At 44.8% G+C, this 16,298-nt stretch overlaps 1 protein-coding gene across 2 annotated transcripts in view; it reads left to right on the forward strand.

Moving 5' to 3' along the window:
- The window catches only part of GUF1 (GTP binding elongation factor GUF1), a 313,519-nt gene that overhangs the window by 94,588 nt on the left and 202,633 nt on the right, over positions 1-16,298 (forward strand). For both annotated transcript variants that reach the window (XM_078678240.1, XM_078678239.1), the window contains exon 9: positions 4,764-4,967. In XM_078678240.1, the coding sequence (XP_078534366.1) occupies positions 4,764-4,967 (204 nt within the window). The remainder of the gene's footprint in view (positions 1-4,763; positions 4,968-16,298) is intronic.

Below are 16,298 nucleotides of genomic sequence, written 5' to 3' on the forward strand. Positions count from 1 at the left end.
TTCTGAACACAGGCGACCTTAATCTTACCACACCCAGATTTGCCTTTAAAAGGTCAAGGAATATTAAGGATATTCTGGTGCACACTAGACCAAAGAAGGCTGAGCCACCTAAACAAACCACTCTGTGGCAACTACCGCCTGTACGGGGACACTACCAGTGCGGCTCCTGCAGTGTGTGCCCCTTCACCAGCACATACAGAACTATCCTCCTGACGGACACCTTCCACTGGGAATTACGGGGTCACACGAACTGCAACACTCCCAACTGCATCTACTTATTGAGATGCCCATGCGGTCTCCAATACGTGGGCATGACCTCCCGCCCCGTGAAAATCCGAATCCCTGAACATAGAAGCAACTTCCGTTGCAAGAAAACAAACACTAAGATGTGCAGACACTACTTAGAACAGAACTACACAGCGGACTCGTTGTCCTGGCTAGTTCTTGAAACCTCCCCCGACAGATCCAAGCACAATCTTTTCCTGAAGGAACAGAGGTGAATACACCGATTATCCACAGATAGCCAGGGATTGAATGAGGATATTCCATGGAGCGCTCTGTGAACACGTCTCTGCATATACATCCCTTATCTGACTAGCGACCTATGTCTAGTTCAATGTACTTCCTCTGGTTTGCCCCAATATTTGAGACTATGGTTAATTCCTGTGACAATATCTGTCTAACAACACTGAACACATGCCAGATTAAGAGACCAGACAGAATATGGCTAATTCGCTTACCACTGCACAACGTTGCCACATAGCGATAAAACCCAGGCTATATTTACTTACTTTTTATACACTACCCTCCACTCCATCATGGCCGCCCGATCAACCACCTTAAGCACATGACCTACCCGGGAGTTCTACTTCCTTTTGGGATTCTTAGACCACACCCGGTTTGCTACTTAATGAGGAGAAACACGACCGGCTCTCCACTATCCGGACCCGGTGAGATGGGTAGGCATTACTGGCCCTGACGCAAGCAGTAGAAAGTAAGTGTACCATCTATACAACGCCAACAGTGGGGCTCTAACTACTGGAAAAACATGTATCTAGGGTTACTACTTACCTTAATATCTGCCCACCCTTATCCTTCCCTCCTCAGCCTCAACCCCTATGGCTTCTCTCTTGATGTCAGACCCACCGGGTACTGTTGACACCCCATAACTCTAACCTTTAGGTGAGTAACAGTATTTCCGATCCCCTGGGTCTGCGATTTAAGTTTTAATGGATACTGCTGCTACCAGTTTTTTAACTTGTTTTTAACCACATACTAGTCACTATCTCCACTAGTATGTCACTTTTTCACAGTGTGTTCACAGTCACTACAGGGTCACATGTTGTTACTTACCTGTGGTAATGTTCTCCTTTGTCTCCCCCCTCTAGGCAAGAGCAGGGTCAAACAGGTAGTACAACTTATGTGCTGTATTTAACAATGATACTAATCATTAGGTCATGTTTTGTAGATTGTAGTTTTTTACTAGGTCCTGAAGAATCGCAGTCAATGTACAAGAAGCGAAAAACATGTTGATCACACCACTTGCACTTTAGCCCCGGTCCAATCTGGGAAACCAAAGTTCCCATGAACACCGGCTGCCCTTGATTTTAATTGTGGTAGAGGACCACCAGAATAAAATTGTTTTCCGATACCTTGTACCACATTTTATCCTCACCCGCACTATCTACTCTGTCCTGGCCCCTCACCCCTCACCCCCACTTCACCCATAGGCAGTTGGATAAAAGATCTCCGATAAAGAGCCCATCTTTGAGGTGAGCCCGTTGGGCATTGCACCGCCTGCCCGACGAGGAGCATTGCCTATGATGAAGCATGACACTCGCAAGGGTGTGTGAGGCCATTATATCCAACAAATTGGATACCCAGGGGTGGTCCTCCATTGAGCACTAGCCCTTATACCTTAGTGACCTTCTCCTTCTTTCTTTCTCCCCCTAGGAACAGTCCAGTCATCTCTCTTGTTGTCTTGACCTCCTGACAAAGTCAGTAGGTCTGTAATATTGAGAGTGAGACGCCCTCATATTGAGATCCTCTATCTGGTTTAGGAGGGGGTAGTGTCCCCCTGGGAATCAAATGTGATTTCAGAATGCCATTGTAGGTATTTCCACCTACTTAATGTAAATTTATGCAAAGTATTGCGTTGTGTGTAAAAAAAAAATTATTTTCCTTTTTTAAAGAAAAAGTACTGGCTGGACAATCATTTATTGAGTGTTGTTATTGTGTTCCAGTGGACAGAGATTATTAGACCACACCGCCTCCTCTGAGTAAGCTGTGGACTGCTCTGCATCACTATCCTCAGAGAAACAAGCGCTACAATGACATGCTTTTTTCCCAGTGGAGAGACAATTGTGGACCTAATTTTTGCTCAGACCTCATGTCCTGCACAACTTATTTCCTTCATTATGAGCATGAGGAATGGCAATGCGCCCGGACACGTGGTAAGTGCTGTATGGGAAGGAAGCCCCTGATGAACCAGGGACTGGCCTCCTATATCTTCTTCCATCCTGGGTCCCATTTGTGCATACACCAGCTCGTAAGATGGGGTCTAGAGCCTAGTGAAACGCTTGGGAGGAGAATGCATGCTTTCCCCCTTTGGGTCATTAATTATTTAAGGAGCTGTCGCTGACCAGTGAGCACTGGCTCATCAGAGGGGTTTCTTCTGAACTTGCGGTGAGAACACCACACCATCGCTCAAGCTGGTGGATCAAAGGTGAAATCCTTTTTGCCTGATACGTCGGGCCCGTTGGGCTGATTTGCTTGACCCTCGGCTCATTTTGCTCTTGATGGGGAGTCCTAACGACCTGAGGGCGTTTCAGCAGGCCGCCTGGCCTCTAACATGGCACACTATGCCAGGAGCTGCAGATAGAGTTTTTAGTCAATTTGGGCATCGTGGCTTGTCCTTCCAGCTGTCTATGGTGTTGCTGCAGCCCAGTTCCAGGTTCTAACTCTCAGTCTCTACCTTGTGCAAGAGTTTTTAAGTATTGCTGAAAAGTTCTGGATGTCAAGTACCCCAAGCCAATTTAGGATGCCACATCACTCCTTCACCCCTGTCCCAACCCTCCCGCACAGCATGCTGTGACAATCCAGGTTTGGCATCATTGAGATGGCTATGTGCACATATCCTCTGGGTTCCTCAGCTCCACCACTAGATAGTATCACTGCCAGGGTCTTTCCTACCAAATCTTTAAAGAGAGCCACTTCTGTGTCGGCTCCAAATGTCTCAGCTTCCTCCTTTTTTCAGTGGGCCTGTGCTTACCCAACACTGCTACAGTCTGACAACTAATTACCAGGTGCAGACTTTCTTCCTCACCGCTTCCTCCTCAGGAACTCAGTCAAGCACTCTTGATTTCTCCTTTTGTGTGGGGAGGTAAAGACCACCCACTTCTGGGACGCAGAATAATTATTTTGGGCCAGCAGGGTGACAAAAGGACAAATATTGGATCCAGAGCTGAGCCAGAAAAGTATGAAAATTCTGGACAACCCATTAGGTCATGTACATGTAAGTTGTTGGGACCTGCATAATCAAACTTGCATACATGTTGCAGCCCAGTTAAGTACCTCACTGGACTGTGTAGTCCTAACGGAAGCAGAACTGCAACTTAGGGCAGATTTCCCCCTATTTGTGTATAATAAAATGGCACTGCAGATAAACCAGTAAACCCTACTGATGTTACCTATGAGTGCTCATTAATATTATAAGGCCTACACCAGCTCAACATCTAAACCTGCAGATCCCCTTCTGCTACCTATTTGCAATTACCGGACTGTGCATGACAGTAGTCTCACAAGCGCAGCCCTCACATGTGTGCAAACACCCTTCCATGTATCCACCCCAGGGCTCCATACCCTAGATGCGTCGCAGCAGCTTTTACTTAAAAGGCAGACACTGGTGGTAAGCATGCGTAGTCCAATTGCTGTGTGATTATCGTGGGTGAGACTTAAGAAGCAAGAATGATCCACAGTAAAGGCCCAAAAACGGAGTTATCAAAAGGCAAAAAATTTGGGGGATTGAATGGATGGAACCCATTTTGCTACAGTGATATTGTAAAAAAGCAGCCCACCCAGACAAATGCTGTAGATATGACACATGCATTGGTTCAGATGTGAACCACTTTTACATCTTCCAATGACCATAGTATTTCTTTGCTGGTGGGAACACAATTATTAAGTAATCACTGGCAGCTCAACATTCTGTCAAATCCTTCACTTTCAAAATCAAAAACAGTGGTACCTACACATCATATCTCATATTGACTGATACATTTTGATTTCGGAGGAGAATCGGGTGGAAAACTAATATCAAACTTGAGTTGATCATGTGCTCAAATATTTTTTTTTAAATAAAATGGGCAGGAAATGTGGACAGAGGCTTGGCAGCTGTTCCAGCCAAAGTCTTCAGTAATGGGGTACAGAAAAAGTATGACTTACCAACATCAGGATGGCGATTGGCATGTAATATACTCTGTGGTTCTCATGTCTGGAAACTGAGTTGCGACTGAGGCTGCATGGAGCTACTTAGTGGCACCAGAAAGGCATTTCTGGGTAAAACATTTCCAAACTATTATAAAGCCTGGAAAGATAGTTCATTGGTTGAGGAATCTGCTGTAAGATAATTAACCCACTAGAAATACTGTTACCAAAGGTAAGTACATTTTCCTCAGTTAATGAAGGTAATATTTTAGGATGTGATTTACTGCAGATGATATTTAAATTCCATTTTAATGTAATGGATTATACTGTAATTTCAGCCCCAACATGAAAATTGAAGATCCTCTGAAAGCTTTGGTGTTTGATTCCACCTTCGACCACTATCGAGGGGTAATAGCTAACATTGCACTATTTGGTGGAGAAGTTTGCAAAGGGCAGAAGATAGTCTCAGCTCACACAAAGAAAAGCTATGAAGTCAACGAAGTTGGCATTCTTACGCCAGAGGAGCAACCAACCAATAAATTGTATGTAAACTTACTTCACCCTTGTTTAAGTATGTCATTTAATTGTCTAGCAAGTATAAAAATATATAAAGCTATCAAGTATAAAAATTATAAAATGTGAAAACATTCCTTAATGTGCAATGGTTATTTGCCTAGGAAATATAAAGTAACCGTTAATATATATAAGAAGAGCTCTTACACTCAATGTTCATTTTTTATTTCAAAATCTCATTGTATGTTTATTTGGATAGCACACACTAAACTTTAAAGCAACCGAGTGCTGTATATGGCGAGTAGAAGGGTACAATAGTGTCAAGCAAGGTGCATTTAAAAATAGCATGTCATTCTTAAATTGAAGGTTGTTGGTATGTTAGTAGTAATATTTATTTACAGATGAAGGATTCGTGGACAAGGTTAGAGTTAATTTCCTTCGAGAAGTGAAAGAGAGAGGAGGAGCTTGCAGCATTTTAGGTGGGTTGTAGTTGTAGATCCAAGAAGCTTAGTAAGAGAAGGTTTGTCACTTTCTTTTCTCCTTACACACCTTGGCACTGAGATATGCTTTGGACTGCTGTGTGGGTTGTGTTCTCTAAGAGCAACCCACTTCTTCAAATGCTTAATGTTGAATTTTCAGAATGCCTCTATCTCTGTTGAGGATAGAACCTACAGATCAGAAGTAATACAGGAATGAAGAATGATCTAGTTATATTTCAGATGTACTAAGCACCGTGCACAACAAGAGGACATGCATGGTATTAGTTCAACATTATTTGAATGTGTCCGTTTTTCATTGAATACAGATCAGTAGGAGCCCAAAAAAATGCCAGTGAATGGAGACACCAAACGAATCACACAATGTCTTGGCTTTGCTAGATGCCAATAGAAAATTCCAACTAACAATTTGAAAATAAAACATGAAGACCAATGAACATAATCCGTCCGGCCTTTTAAATCTTCTTAATAATAGTTTTTCTGTAGCCTGACTTTTTCCCATTTTCTTCACGGCAAAAGTTGCATATGACCAGTTCATACTCCATTACGTCAACGATTTATGATGCAGTAGATATAGTATAAAGTGACAGATTAACAGTGCCAGAAACAAGATCATTTATCATTGTTGGTGACGATGGTCCCCTAGCATTGTAGGAGAGGGTGAGAGTAGCTGTAATCCTGATGAAAGCCATTCACCATTTTGGGATATCACCATAGGTACTAGGATATATGCAAGACACTAAGGTTGTTGTGTTACATATGTTAGGTCAATCTTAAACATAAAAGCTACTTTATCTACTATAACTTAAATATATGTGTAAAAAGGCCATTGTTGAACATAGTATATTCCACATGATTTGTTTGCTGTGTGTATATACTGTCATATGTCCCGTGCAGGCCCATTGTAGTTTTCCCTATATTAGTATGAGCGCGCTGCAATCTTTACTCTGCTTTGCAAACGCTACTATGCACACGTATTGTGCTTTGTGCCACGCTGTACCTTCACACAGAACCTACTGCTGACTTTGCGTTCTGTTCTTTCCTGGGATTTAGTCTGAACACCATAGACCAGGTCAAACAACAATGCCCCTTATTATTCTGTTTTGTTCAGGCTCTAACACCTAGACAAAACAACAAACAAATGCAGCTGAGGTTTGGGAACACATACTCTTTCTCATATAGGTATGGACAGACATGCAAATACACACTTGGAGAGAGATTTTACACAGAAGAGATTGCGACTACACCTGAGATGTAGAACTTTCATCTGTGCATGCTAAGGTATGGAGTCTGCTGCAAACATCCAGAGATCCTTTGCTTCTGTAGAAGGGGAGGTGGGGTAATTTACCCTGCCTAAAACCATGACCGCGCCTTTTATGGATTACTTACTATGCTGACCGTATTTATGTTAGGCATCTTCTTTCTTATTGTGGTGCATATACTGCATACTAGAGCACGATGGTTGAAATAAATATTTTAAAATATCCTTGTATCTCTGTCAGATCTTGTTGTGGATAAATATGAGTGTGAGAGCGAAAGGGTGTGTTCTGTCACCGCGATTCCTGAGAGGGTCCGGAGTTTTGTGTTCTGGGGTGTCTAAGCCCTAGTCCTCTGTGCGTGAGTAGGAGGGTAAATGAGACACTACAGCTAGTCGTTCCCTGGCACTAAGGTGATGTGACTGACTGAGTATTTATACAGCGCACTATTGCCGAGGCGTCTTGGTGTCGAGGTGTATGCATACCAGAAACATCTGATAGGTTTAAGGTTTGGAAAAGAGACAGGTTTTTATCTTTTTCCTAAAGAGCGCCCTACTGGGCTGTAGTCCTAGCTGTACTGGGAGCGAGTTCCACAATTTTGCTGCCTGGAAGGAGAAACCATTTCCTCCCCACCTTACTCTTCTTATCTTGGGGGTGTGTATCTTAGGCAGCGAAGTGTCTCCTAGAGGGGAAAAACGATTGCAGATCATAGGCACCCCCACCATATAGAGCCTTATGCACTAGGTAGAGGGCTTTAAAGTCCACCCGCCGTCGAACGGGAAGCCAGTGGAGTTGCTTAATGCTGGCAGAGGTGGGATGGTGATTGGGTAGATTAACACCTTCGGTGCTCATGACGAGCTCAGCTCGTCATGAGGCACAGTGGCGCTGTGCTCATGATGAGCTGAGCTTGTCATGACTGCCGCGGCTCTCCCATGCGGGGATAATTCCCCTGCTGTGCTGAGCGTTCTATGAAAACGGGCGTGGTCATGAAGTGCTCAGCTCGTCATGAGCACAGTACCACCATGCTGCATGACGAGCCGAGCTCGTCATGAGCACTGCGGCGGCGCGCGCCCCCTGCCCTCCCGCCGCACAGCAGGGGAATTAGTCCAGCGGCAAAGGGGTTAAGCAGAACTCATGCTACCGCATTTTGGAGTGTCTGGAGTTTGGAGAAATGGCTTGCACTTGCTCCTAGATATAGAGTGTTCAGGTAATCAAGTCTTCACAGGACTAAAGCTCCTACCACCGTTTTCCTCAAGGAGAGGGTGATGAAAGGAAGAATCTTACGCAGGACTTTCAGGGTAAAGAAACATGCTGAAGTTACTTGGTTTACTTGTGGGGTTAGCGTTAGGTCTTTGTCAATCAAGAAGCCTAGATTCCTTAGGCACTGGTGGTGGGCATGCTCCGGCTGTAGGGGGCCACCATAGTTGGCTCCATACTGATGGTTTCTGCCCAAACTCCACAACCTCGTTTTTTTCCCTGTTCAGTTTCAGGAAGTTTGAGTTCATCCAGGCCATCAGTGCTGTAAGGCAATTTCGGAACTGTTCTGCTGTCATTTCAACACTTTGTGAAACTGACACCACTAGCTGAGTGTTGTCTGCGTACACCATTAGCTTGAGACCTTTGATTTTTAGTAGCCTGGCTAAAGGGGCCACATACACATTAAACATAGTTGGGGAAAAGGCCGATCCTTGAGGAACTCCCCCCGGCAGGGTGAAGTTTGTTGATTGCAGTCCCTCCCAGTGAATTAATTGTTCCCTGGATGCCAGGAATGAGTTTAGTAGGGCTAGGGCTTTGTCCCTAATGCCGGCAACCTCCAACCTTCGCACTAGTACCGCACGGTTTACAGTGTTGAATGCTGCGGTAAGGTCGAGCAGTACAAGGACTGCCCTCCCACCTACATCCATCACCTTGCGGATCTCTTCTGTTGCCATGATCAGGTCAGATTCAGTAGAGTGCCTCGATCTAAAGCCATGCTGAGTGGAATCAGGGATGTTGTTTTGACCCAGATATTTTGTCAGTTCATGGATTTCTACAATATTTTGGAGGGTAGACGGAGGCAGGAGATTGGACATTAGTTTTTGGTCTCCTGGTGGTCGAGCGTGTTTTTTTTAATATAGGCCGAATGCATGCCTTTTTCCAGCTTAGAGGGAAAGTCCCTGAGTTGGTGATTTGATTTAATAGACTGGTGAGGGATGCGCTGATCTCGTTCGGGGGGCAGGGATCTAGAAGAGAACCGGACTTGGTCTGCAGCAGTAGGTCTGCCACTTGTTCTTCCATTAACACAGAGAACAGAGATAGATTACATTGAGGGGCTGTGTCTTCCCTTCCTTCTTGGTGGTACGTCCCATGCACTTCCACTGTGTTCTGGAGTTCATTGTAGACGGTCTGGACTTTTTCTTGGAAGAAAACTGCCATTTTGTCTACAAAGTTTTGATCTGGTGAGAACAAAATGTCCCGAGGGTGTGATGACTCAGTCCCTGCCTACTAAGGTACTGTGGTGCCAAGCATGGTTCTGTGATGTCGCAGAATCCCTGCAACATGGTGTCCCCAACATTTGGTCTGGTACTTATTTGCGGACCCTTGAGTAGTGCTTGTGCTTGTCCACAATACCCTTGCACCGTTTTCTGGAGAGGACCGTAGTGTGGGGGCTTTGCCTCCCCAGTCTGTAGGGACTTCCTCATGCTGTAGGTTTTTCAAGCTTCAATTTAAAAAAGTTACACACACTTTTTGTGTGCTACTGTTTGTATCCCTTAAATCTTCATATGGCTCAACCCGTTGTGATTTCGGCTCATTGCCTTTCGGCGGTTACTGAATACTTGTTACAGCATGGAGTCCCCAATGTGGGGTGTCCAGTTATTTTTGTGGTCGAAGCGTACCCAGTTTTTTACTCCTGTGTTCCTGCGCCTTGTCGCCCTAATGCAATCATTGAGCTTCCTCTTACTGCCTAGGAGCTCCAAATTTGATTTAATGGCGCCTTTCCTCATCCACATGCTTCAGTTCGCATGGGTCCCTTAAGTATTGATGGGGGCACGTGGCCTGTCTTGGCCGGTTTTACTCGGTATCCACATTATCCCACCGCTACTGTGGCAGATGTACGTTTGTTGTAAGCTCAAGTAGTCCATCTATATAGACTCTTGATTCAGTTTGTTGCCTGTGCTTTTTTGGTGGCTCCACCTCGGGCTGCTCCTCCTGTGCAGGCTTTGCAAGGTGGAGGGCTTGTTATTAGCCCGGTTATTATAAACTCTGTTAGGGGCATATGTCCCCTTAACTAAAGAATTTCCTTTTTGGATTGCTCAAAACATTGATCAGCTTGATGCTGTTTTTTGCCTTACAGGTCCTCTGGAAAAGCATGGGATCCTTACTTATGTGTTTGCCTAGTGGTCTGGTTCCCCCCCGTAGCCGACTGCAACACCTGGGTGACAGTGTTTGCTACAGTGTATACACTTTGTTATGGCAACCCCACTTCCGAACGTTTTCAAACATGTATAGAACGAACATGGGACAGGTCCTGCCCTAGATCTGGGGATGAAGCTAGTGGGTAATTTTCCCTTAGTCTCTGAAATTATTCTTTCCAACGTTAAAGGTGAGGCAGCATCCTTAATTATATGCCAAATACTTTCCGCAGTGGCCGCTGTTGAACTTGTGCGTGATTTGCCTGTTATATCTGATGTTTATACATCTTTGGGTCATAATAGTTTGGGGTCCAGACCATCTGCATAAGCTCTAGGCAAACCTCCTCCTGAAAAAAATAGGCGTCCGATTTTTCCTAAGATGTCTTGGGATAAATCTAGGCAACAACAACAGAAGCCCAGGTCTTGTGGCGGGTTACCGCCACTAAACACTTCTGAGTGACGATATGATTTGCGTGATCGCACTAAAATTAAGACACCCTTGCCTTTTCAGGTTCCAGATTCTTCCTTTCAGGAATCGTCTAATGAACAGTACGACCGAGGCAGGCGACGGAATAGTAGAAAAGGCGAGTCTGTGCAGCCTAAGCGGGATACGCAACATTCTTTCGATGCAAAAGTCAAGACCATCTCTGTATAGAGCCCCCTCTTAAAAGAAGAAGGTTGCTGCCTTAACAGCGAAATATGCCCCAGACAGTGAGAACCCTGTACCTGGACAGGAGTTGGGCGGTAACCCTACTCGACAGCGCAGTGGAAGTCACCATAGTGCGCCAGATACTCTGCCAGTTTCTGGAGGCAAGAGCAAATGACACCTTTGGAATAGTTGAGGCCGCTGAAATCCACACTGCACCTCCTGATTAATGCTATCTTTTGGGACAATTTGACTTCTTATGACATTTCATTTCCGGAGATCAATTGGCCTCCACCCTTTGTTCTTAATTGTCATTGTGAGAAAGATATAATCCTCCCTTCTTTTTCGAATCAGGCCCCTATGCGTCTGAGTGGGCCCTTGCTTTGGCCTCTGCCCTATACCTAACCAGGGTGTTTGGGATAAGAAATCTCCGCGACATGTTATTCCAGTACGATATTTCCCTCACCCACAGCCCCAATATCCAAATAAACATGATGCTAATGCGTCCTTTAAAGTCATCCTTACGCAGCTGGAGTATCAGGTTGTGATTGAGCCCTGCAACTCTCCTATGAATAATCCTCTTTTCCTGTTTTGAAACCTGATAGTTCTTACGGCATTGTCTTAGATTATAGACACTTGAATAGTCATACACACACTTTTGCAGTGCAAAACACGCTTAGTAAGTCTCTGAATAATAATATCGTCCGTAAAAAAATCAAGACTGCACTTGATATTTCTAACTTTTTTTTAGTCACAAATTTGCTTCTTAGAGTCAGGAGTGGTTCACGTTTCCTGCCCTCAGTTCCCCAAGGCGATACGCCAGTTTACTCATGGGGTATAAGAACAGCCCTGCTTTCATTGTGGTATGTTTTTCTTGACCTGACCTGCAGTGTGATCGCATAGCGCGCTGCGCTTAGAACGGCAACAGTGCAACTTTCGGCTTGTATTTTTAACGAATTCCGCTTTTGATATTTTATTTTCTTTTCTTTCTGGTTTCCCCTGGTTTTAATTCGCTGGCCCTCTTACTTGCACTATAATTATTGGAACACTCACCGCTTCTTTTGCGGGTCCCTTTTTCATCTCCACTACTACGGCGGACATATTGGGGGGAGAGAAGGATGCCTGGCGGCCCCATCTTTGTTGACGGTCTAGTCGTCAGAAGGACGCTAGACCTCTATTTTAAATGGTCATGCTGATGCGCAGCGGGCAGGCGCAGCGTGCTCGCCGGATTTCCGCCGCAGTTATGCCCGAGTGTTCAGCCCGTCTGCGCCCGTCCGCGCTCGACCGGGCCTCAGGGCCTGGCCCTCTGGTCGGCGACAGGTACTCTCTTCTAGAGATCTACATGATCTGGATATCGGTAGGCAGATGTTAGATCCCACCATCATGATTAAGCTACAAGATATGAATATTTTCCGACCCCACTGTGGGAGGGTTGGGATAGACCCGCCTTCTCTGAAGTTAACCAGCCTAAACACAAGGTCGCTTCAAAAGCATCATCTTGAAATCTTCACTCTTCTTCAAGATGAGGACATTGATGTTTTAACCCTTACGGAGACATGGTTGGGCGATAATTCCCTGCCTGACATCATAGCTGCCCTGCCCAATAGTTATGATGCGGTATGGCACAACCGTGCAGACAACGCTCGGGGTGGGGGGGTAGCAATTCTATTTAAAAAACATCTAAAGGCTGTCAAAATAGCGGCTGAGACCGTAGACCTAGCCGACTTACTTGGAGTGAAGATTACTTTTAATAATTCGTGCCTTGTGATTTTTACAGTTTACCGTCCCCCAAACTCCACCTCAGCATTCAACGATTTATTTGCCCCTATTATGTCTGATCTTTGCACTAGATATCAAAAAGTCGTGGTAACTGGGGACTTTAACATGCACTGGGACAAAGCCCAGAAAGGCCCGGCAGCTCGACACTTGGAGAATATTATGTCTTCATTTGGCATTAAACAGCTTGTAGATGCCCCCACACATGTTAAGGGGCATACCCTTGATCTTATCTGGACCTCAGACCCAAAGGTAAACCTTGTGGATATTTTACCTTGTGTCTGGTCGGATCATTACTTGGTGAATTGTGAGATCCCCACTGTCGGTTATTCGGCTCAAAGACTTCCAAAATTGAAAAAAGTTAGTCAGTGGAAAAAAGTTGATTCACAATCTTTGACCAGTATTCTCCCTAATCATGTTCAATCATTGGCCTCTAGTGGGGATTTAGATCAGGACTATAAGGTCATAACGCGGAACATGAGTCAGGCGATTGACCGAATAGCACCTGAGAGTAGGGAAAGGGGCACCATGGTTCACTCCGCTCCTGAGGGACCATAAAAAGAAGCTCCGTCATCTAGAAAGGTGCTGGAGGAGAACAAAAGATGGTATAGATAGGGAGCAGTATAAAATCTCACTCAATTCATATAAAAAATTGATTATGGCAACCAAAGCAGAATTCTACGAAACCCGCATAAATCAGGCTGAGAATATTCAGAAAGAAACGTTCGAAGTCTTAACAGAGTTGAGTAAAAAAAAACAGAAACGATGGAAACAACAATAAACGTTGATATCTTCCAACGCTTCTTCCTGGAGAAGGTGGAGACTATTCTTTCTGAGATCAAGAACAGCACCCTGAATGGCACTCTTCCGTCACAGGAAGTTCAAATCTCCTTGGATGCCTCTATCTCAAGGTTTCCCGAGATAGACTCTCTAAGTCTTGAGCAGCTTATGAGTAGAACCAAGTCTGGTTCCCCGGCGGACCCGTGTCCCCCTAGGGTCTTTCGTCTGGCGCGCCCCATTTTAGAAGATCATATTATTTCCCTTCTCAACAGCTCAATGGAGACTGGCCATTTACCATCGAGTCTTAAGGAGGCACGTGTTAAACCTTTGTTAAAGAAATCGGGAGCCGACCCGGCTATTTTAAAAAACTATAGGCCGATATCCCAACTGCCTTTTCTGTCCAAGGTCTTGGAGCAACATGTCCTGAAGTCACTTTCCTTATTCCTGGAGTCACACCATCTACTCCAGGAGCGTCAGGCAGGGTTTCGGGCACATCACAGCACCGAGTTGGTGATGCTCTCGGTGCTGGACGAGCTTAGAGGTATGGCTGACAGTAAGAAACCGAGCGCCCTGATACTTTTAGACCTATCGGCGGCGTTCGATACTGTCAGCCATTCCCTGTTATTGGACAGACTGGCCACTTTTGGGATAAGGAGTCTGGCCCATCAATGGCTTCGATCGTTCTTGACGGGCAGGACGCAGAGGATTCAACTGGGGGATTGTATCTCCGATGTGGGTATGTTGCAGTGCGGAGTCCCTCAGGGCTCTGCATTATCCCCACTTTTATTCAACCTCTATCTGCAACCGTTGATTGACTCTCTAGTGAATATGGGTTGTCGTGTGTTTAATTACGCCTACGATACCCAGCTGCTACTGAGTATTGATAATACGGCTCAGGCGCAGACCAACGACCAGAACATTCTTAGACACACGGTTGGTTGGATGACTGCAAACCTGTTGAAAATAAATCCGGAAAAAACTGAGGTTTTGGTGGTCTCGACTGCAGTCTCACCTTGGAGTGACCTATATTGGCCCCAGGAACTAGGCCCTTCACCGATACCGTGTGATAAAGTAAAGAGTCTCGGTATCAAGATTGACAATGAGTTGTCAATGGCCAATCAGATCTCCTCTGTAGTAGGGATGTGTACTGGTTTGATTAGACAACTGCGTAACACGCTCTGTATGGTGGTTTCTGCTACAATCACCTCGAGGCTGGATTATGGGAACGCCCTCTATTTAGGTCTGCCTAAAATCTTGACTCATAGATTGCAGGTGGTCCTGAATGATGCGGCGCGTTTAATCTTCAGGTTACCTAGAAGAACCCATGCCTCCCCCTTACTGCTTAAGTTACATTGGCTCCCTATTGAGCAGAGGGCGAAGTTCAAGAGCTTATGTACGGCCCATAAGGCTATTTATGGGCAAGCCCCTGCCTATCTTAAAGAACGCTTGGAGGTCTATAATCCCAAACGAGTCCTGAGGTCGTCTGATTCCCAGTTACTGGTTTGCCCTCGACTCAAGCTAGCAACTAAAGGAGGGAGATCTTTTTCGGTCTTGGTTCCACAGATATGGAACAAATTACCAGAATCGCTTCGGAGAGAAGTAAATCTCCTGCGTTTTAGGAAGCTGTTAAAAACGCTTTTATTCAGGGAGGCTTTCGGCCCATCTCAAATAATTGCAATGGAGGCGTTTCTTTGCCTTTCTTATGTTTTTAGTGATTGCTGTTTGTCATTGGTCTTGAGCGCCTAGAGACCTGTAGGTGAGTTGGCCCTATACAAACCGAAGTTAACAATAACAATAACAATGTATTGAGTCCCTTTTACATGACATTGATCTTGGCGCTTTGTCCCATGTCGATGACATATATCTTACCGATGATGAACTGAATCCGCATTTGGTGAAACTGGATCGCATTGTTACGTGATTCACTGAACTTGTTTACAAGTTACATTTTGCAGAGTCACACATTGCATTTCTTGCTGTACTTTTTCATGGCTGTGAGCTTACCAGTGAGGGGGGGGGGGGGGGGGGGGGGGTAAGCTCCTCATTTCTTGGAGAGGTGTGCACAATTGCAACCCCCTTCTACCCTCAAGAAATTGCAGTCTCTGCTAAGTTTTAAAAATTTCAGCACAACTTACATTTCTGATTTTGCTCAGCGTATTAAAACTCTTGATGATTTAATACATCTGAATTTTTCCACTTCCTCTTGGCTTCCAGATCATAGTAATGTCTTCTGCGATTTGCAGTCTTATCTACTTGCTACACAGTTCTTACAGGCCAGGCTTAATACCACGAATTTGGTAATCCGGATAGTACAGGGTGCGATTGATTTTACTTATGTCACGGTCAATGAGGGTGACACTGTTCCCACTGCTTATAAAGCGCATCTGTACACTCCTGTTGAGATGTGTTTTTCATTTACTGGATTTTTTTTAACTGAAGTTAATATGGCCATCCTTAAAGAATGGCCTCTCGTTCAAGATAAATACTTTTTTGTCGTTTCCCCTGTGCCTGCCTTAGAGACAGTCCCAAAGCCTAGCGTTCCGAATTCTAAAGCCCTTCATCCACTTTGGATTCAATGGAATACTTCTTTGACATCTGTTGGGGTCTCCTTTGTGGTTGACCCTTCTTTACAAACACTATAGTTACTTCAATATGAATATGTTCATCCTCTAGCTTCCTCTCTTCTTGCTCTTGATCAGAATAAATGTATCCTTTATACTGAAGATTCGGTTCAACCAGCCATTGGTTCTAAGCAGACTTATTCGGCACCTTGTGCTATTGTTGTAGGCACTATGATCGATGGTGTTTTCCAATCCATTTAAATCTATACTCAGTCCCTGGGTTACTGTATGGCGCAGTTGGCCGAGTTGAGAGCTTTGCTTCCTGCTCTCGAGCGTTCTGTTCCTGAGTCACTCACATTTATGGTGTGTGATTCTTTTTATTGTGTACAATCTTTTAATGACAATTTGCATATTTGGAAACAAAATTACTTTCAGGATTCTAATGCAGCACA

This window comes from Lissotriton helveticus, chromosome 2_2 (assembly GCF_964261635.1).
Source record: "Lissotriton helveticus chromosome 2_2, aLisHel1.1, whole genome shotgun sequence".
NCBI lineage: Eukaryota > Metazoa > Chordata > Amphibia > Caudata > Salamandridae > Lissotriton > Lissotriton helveticus.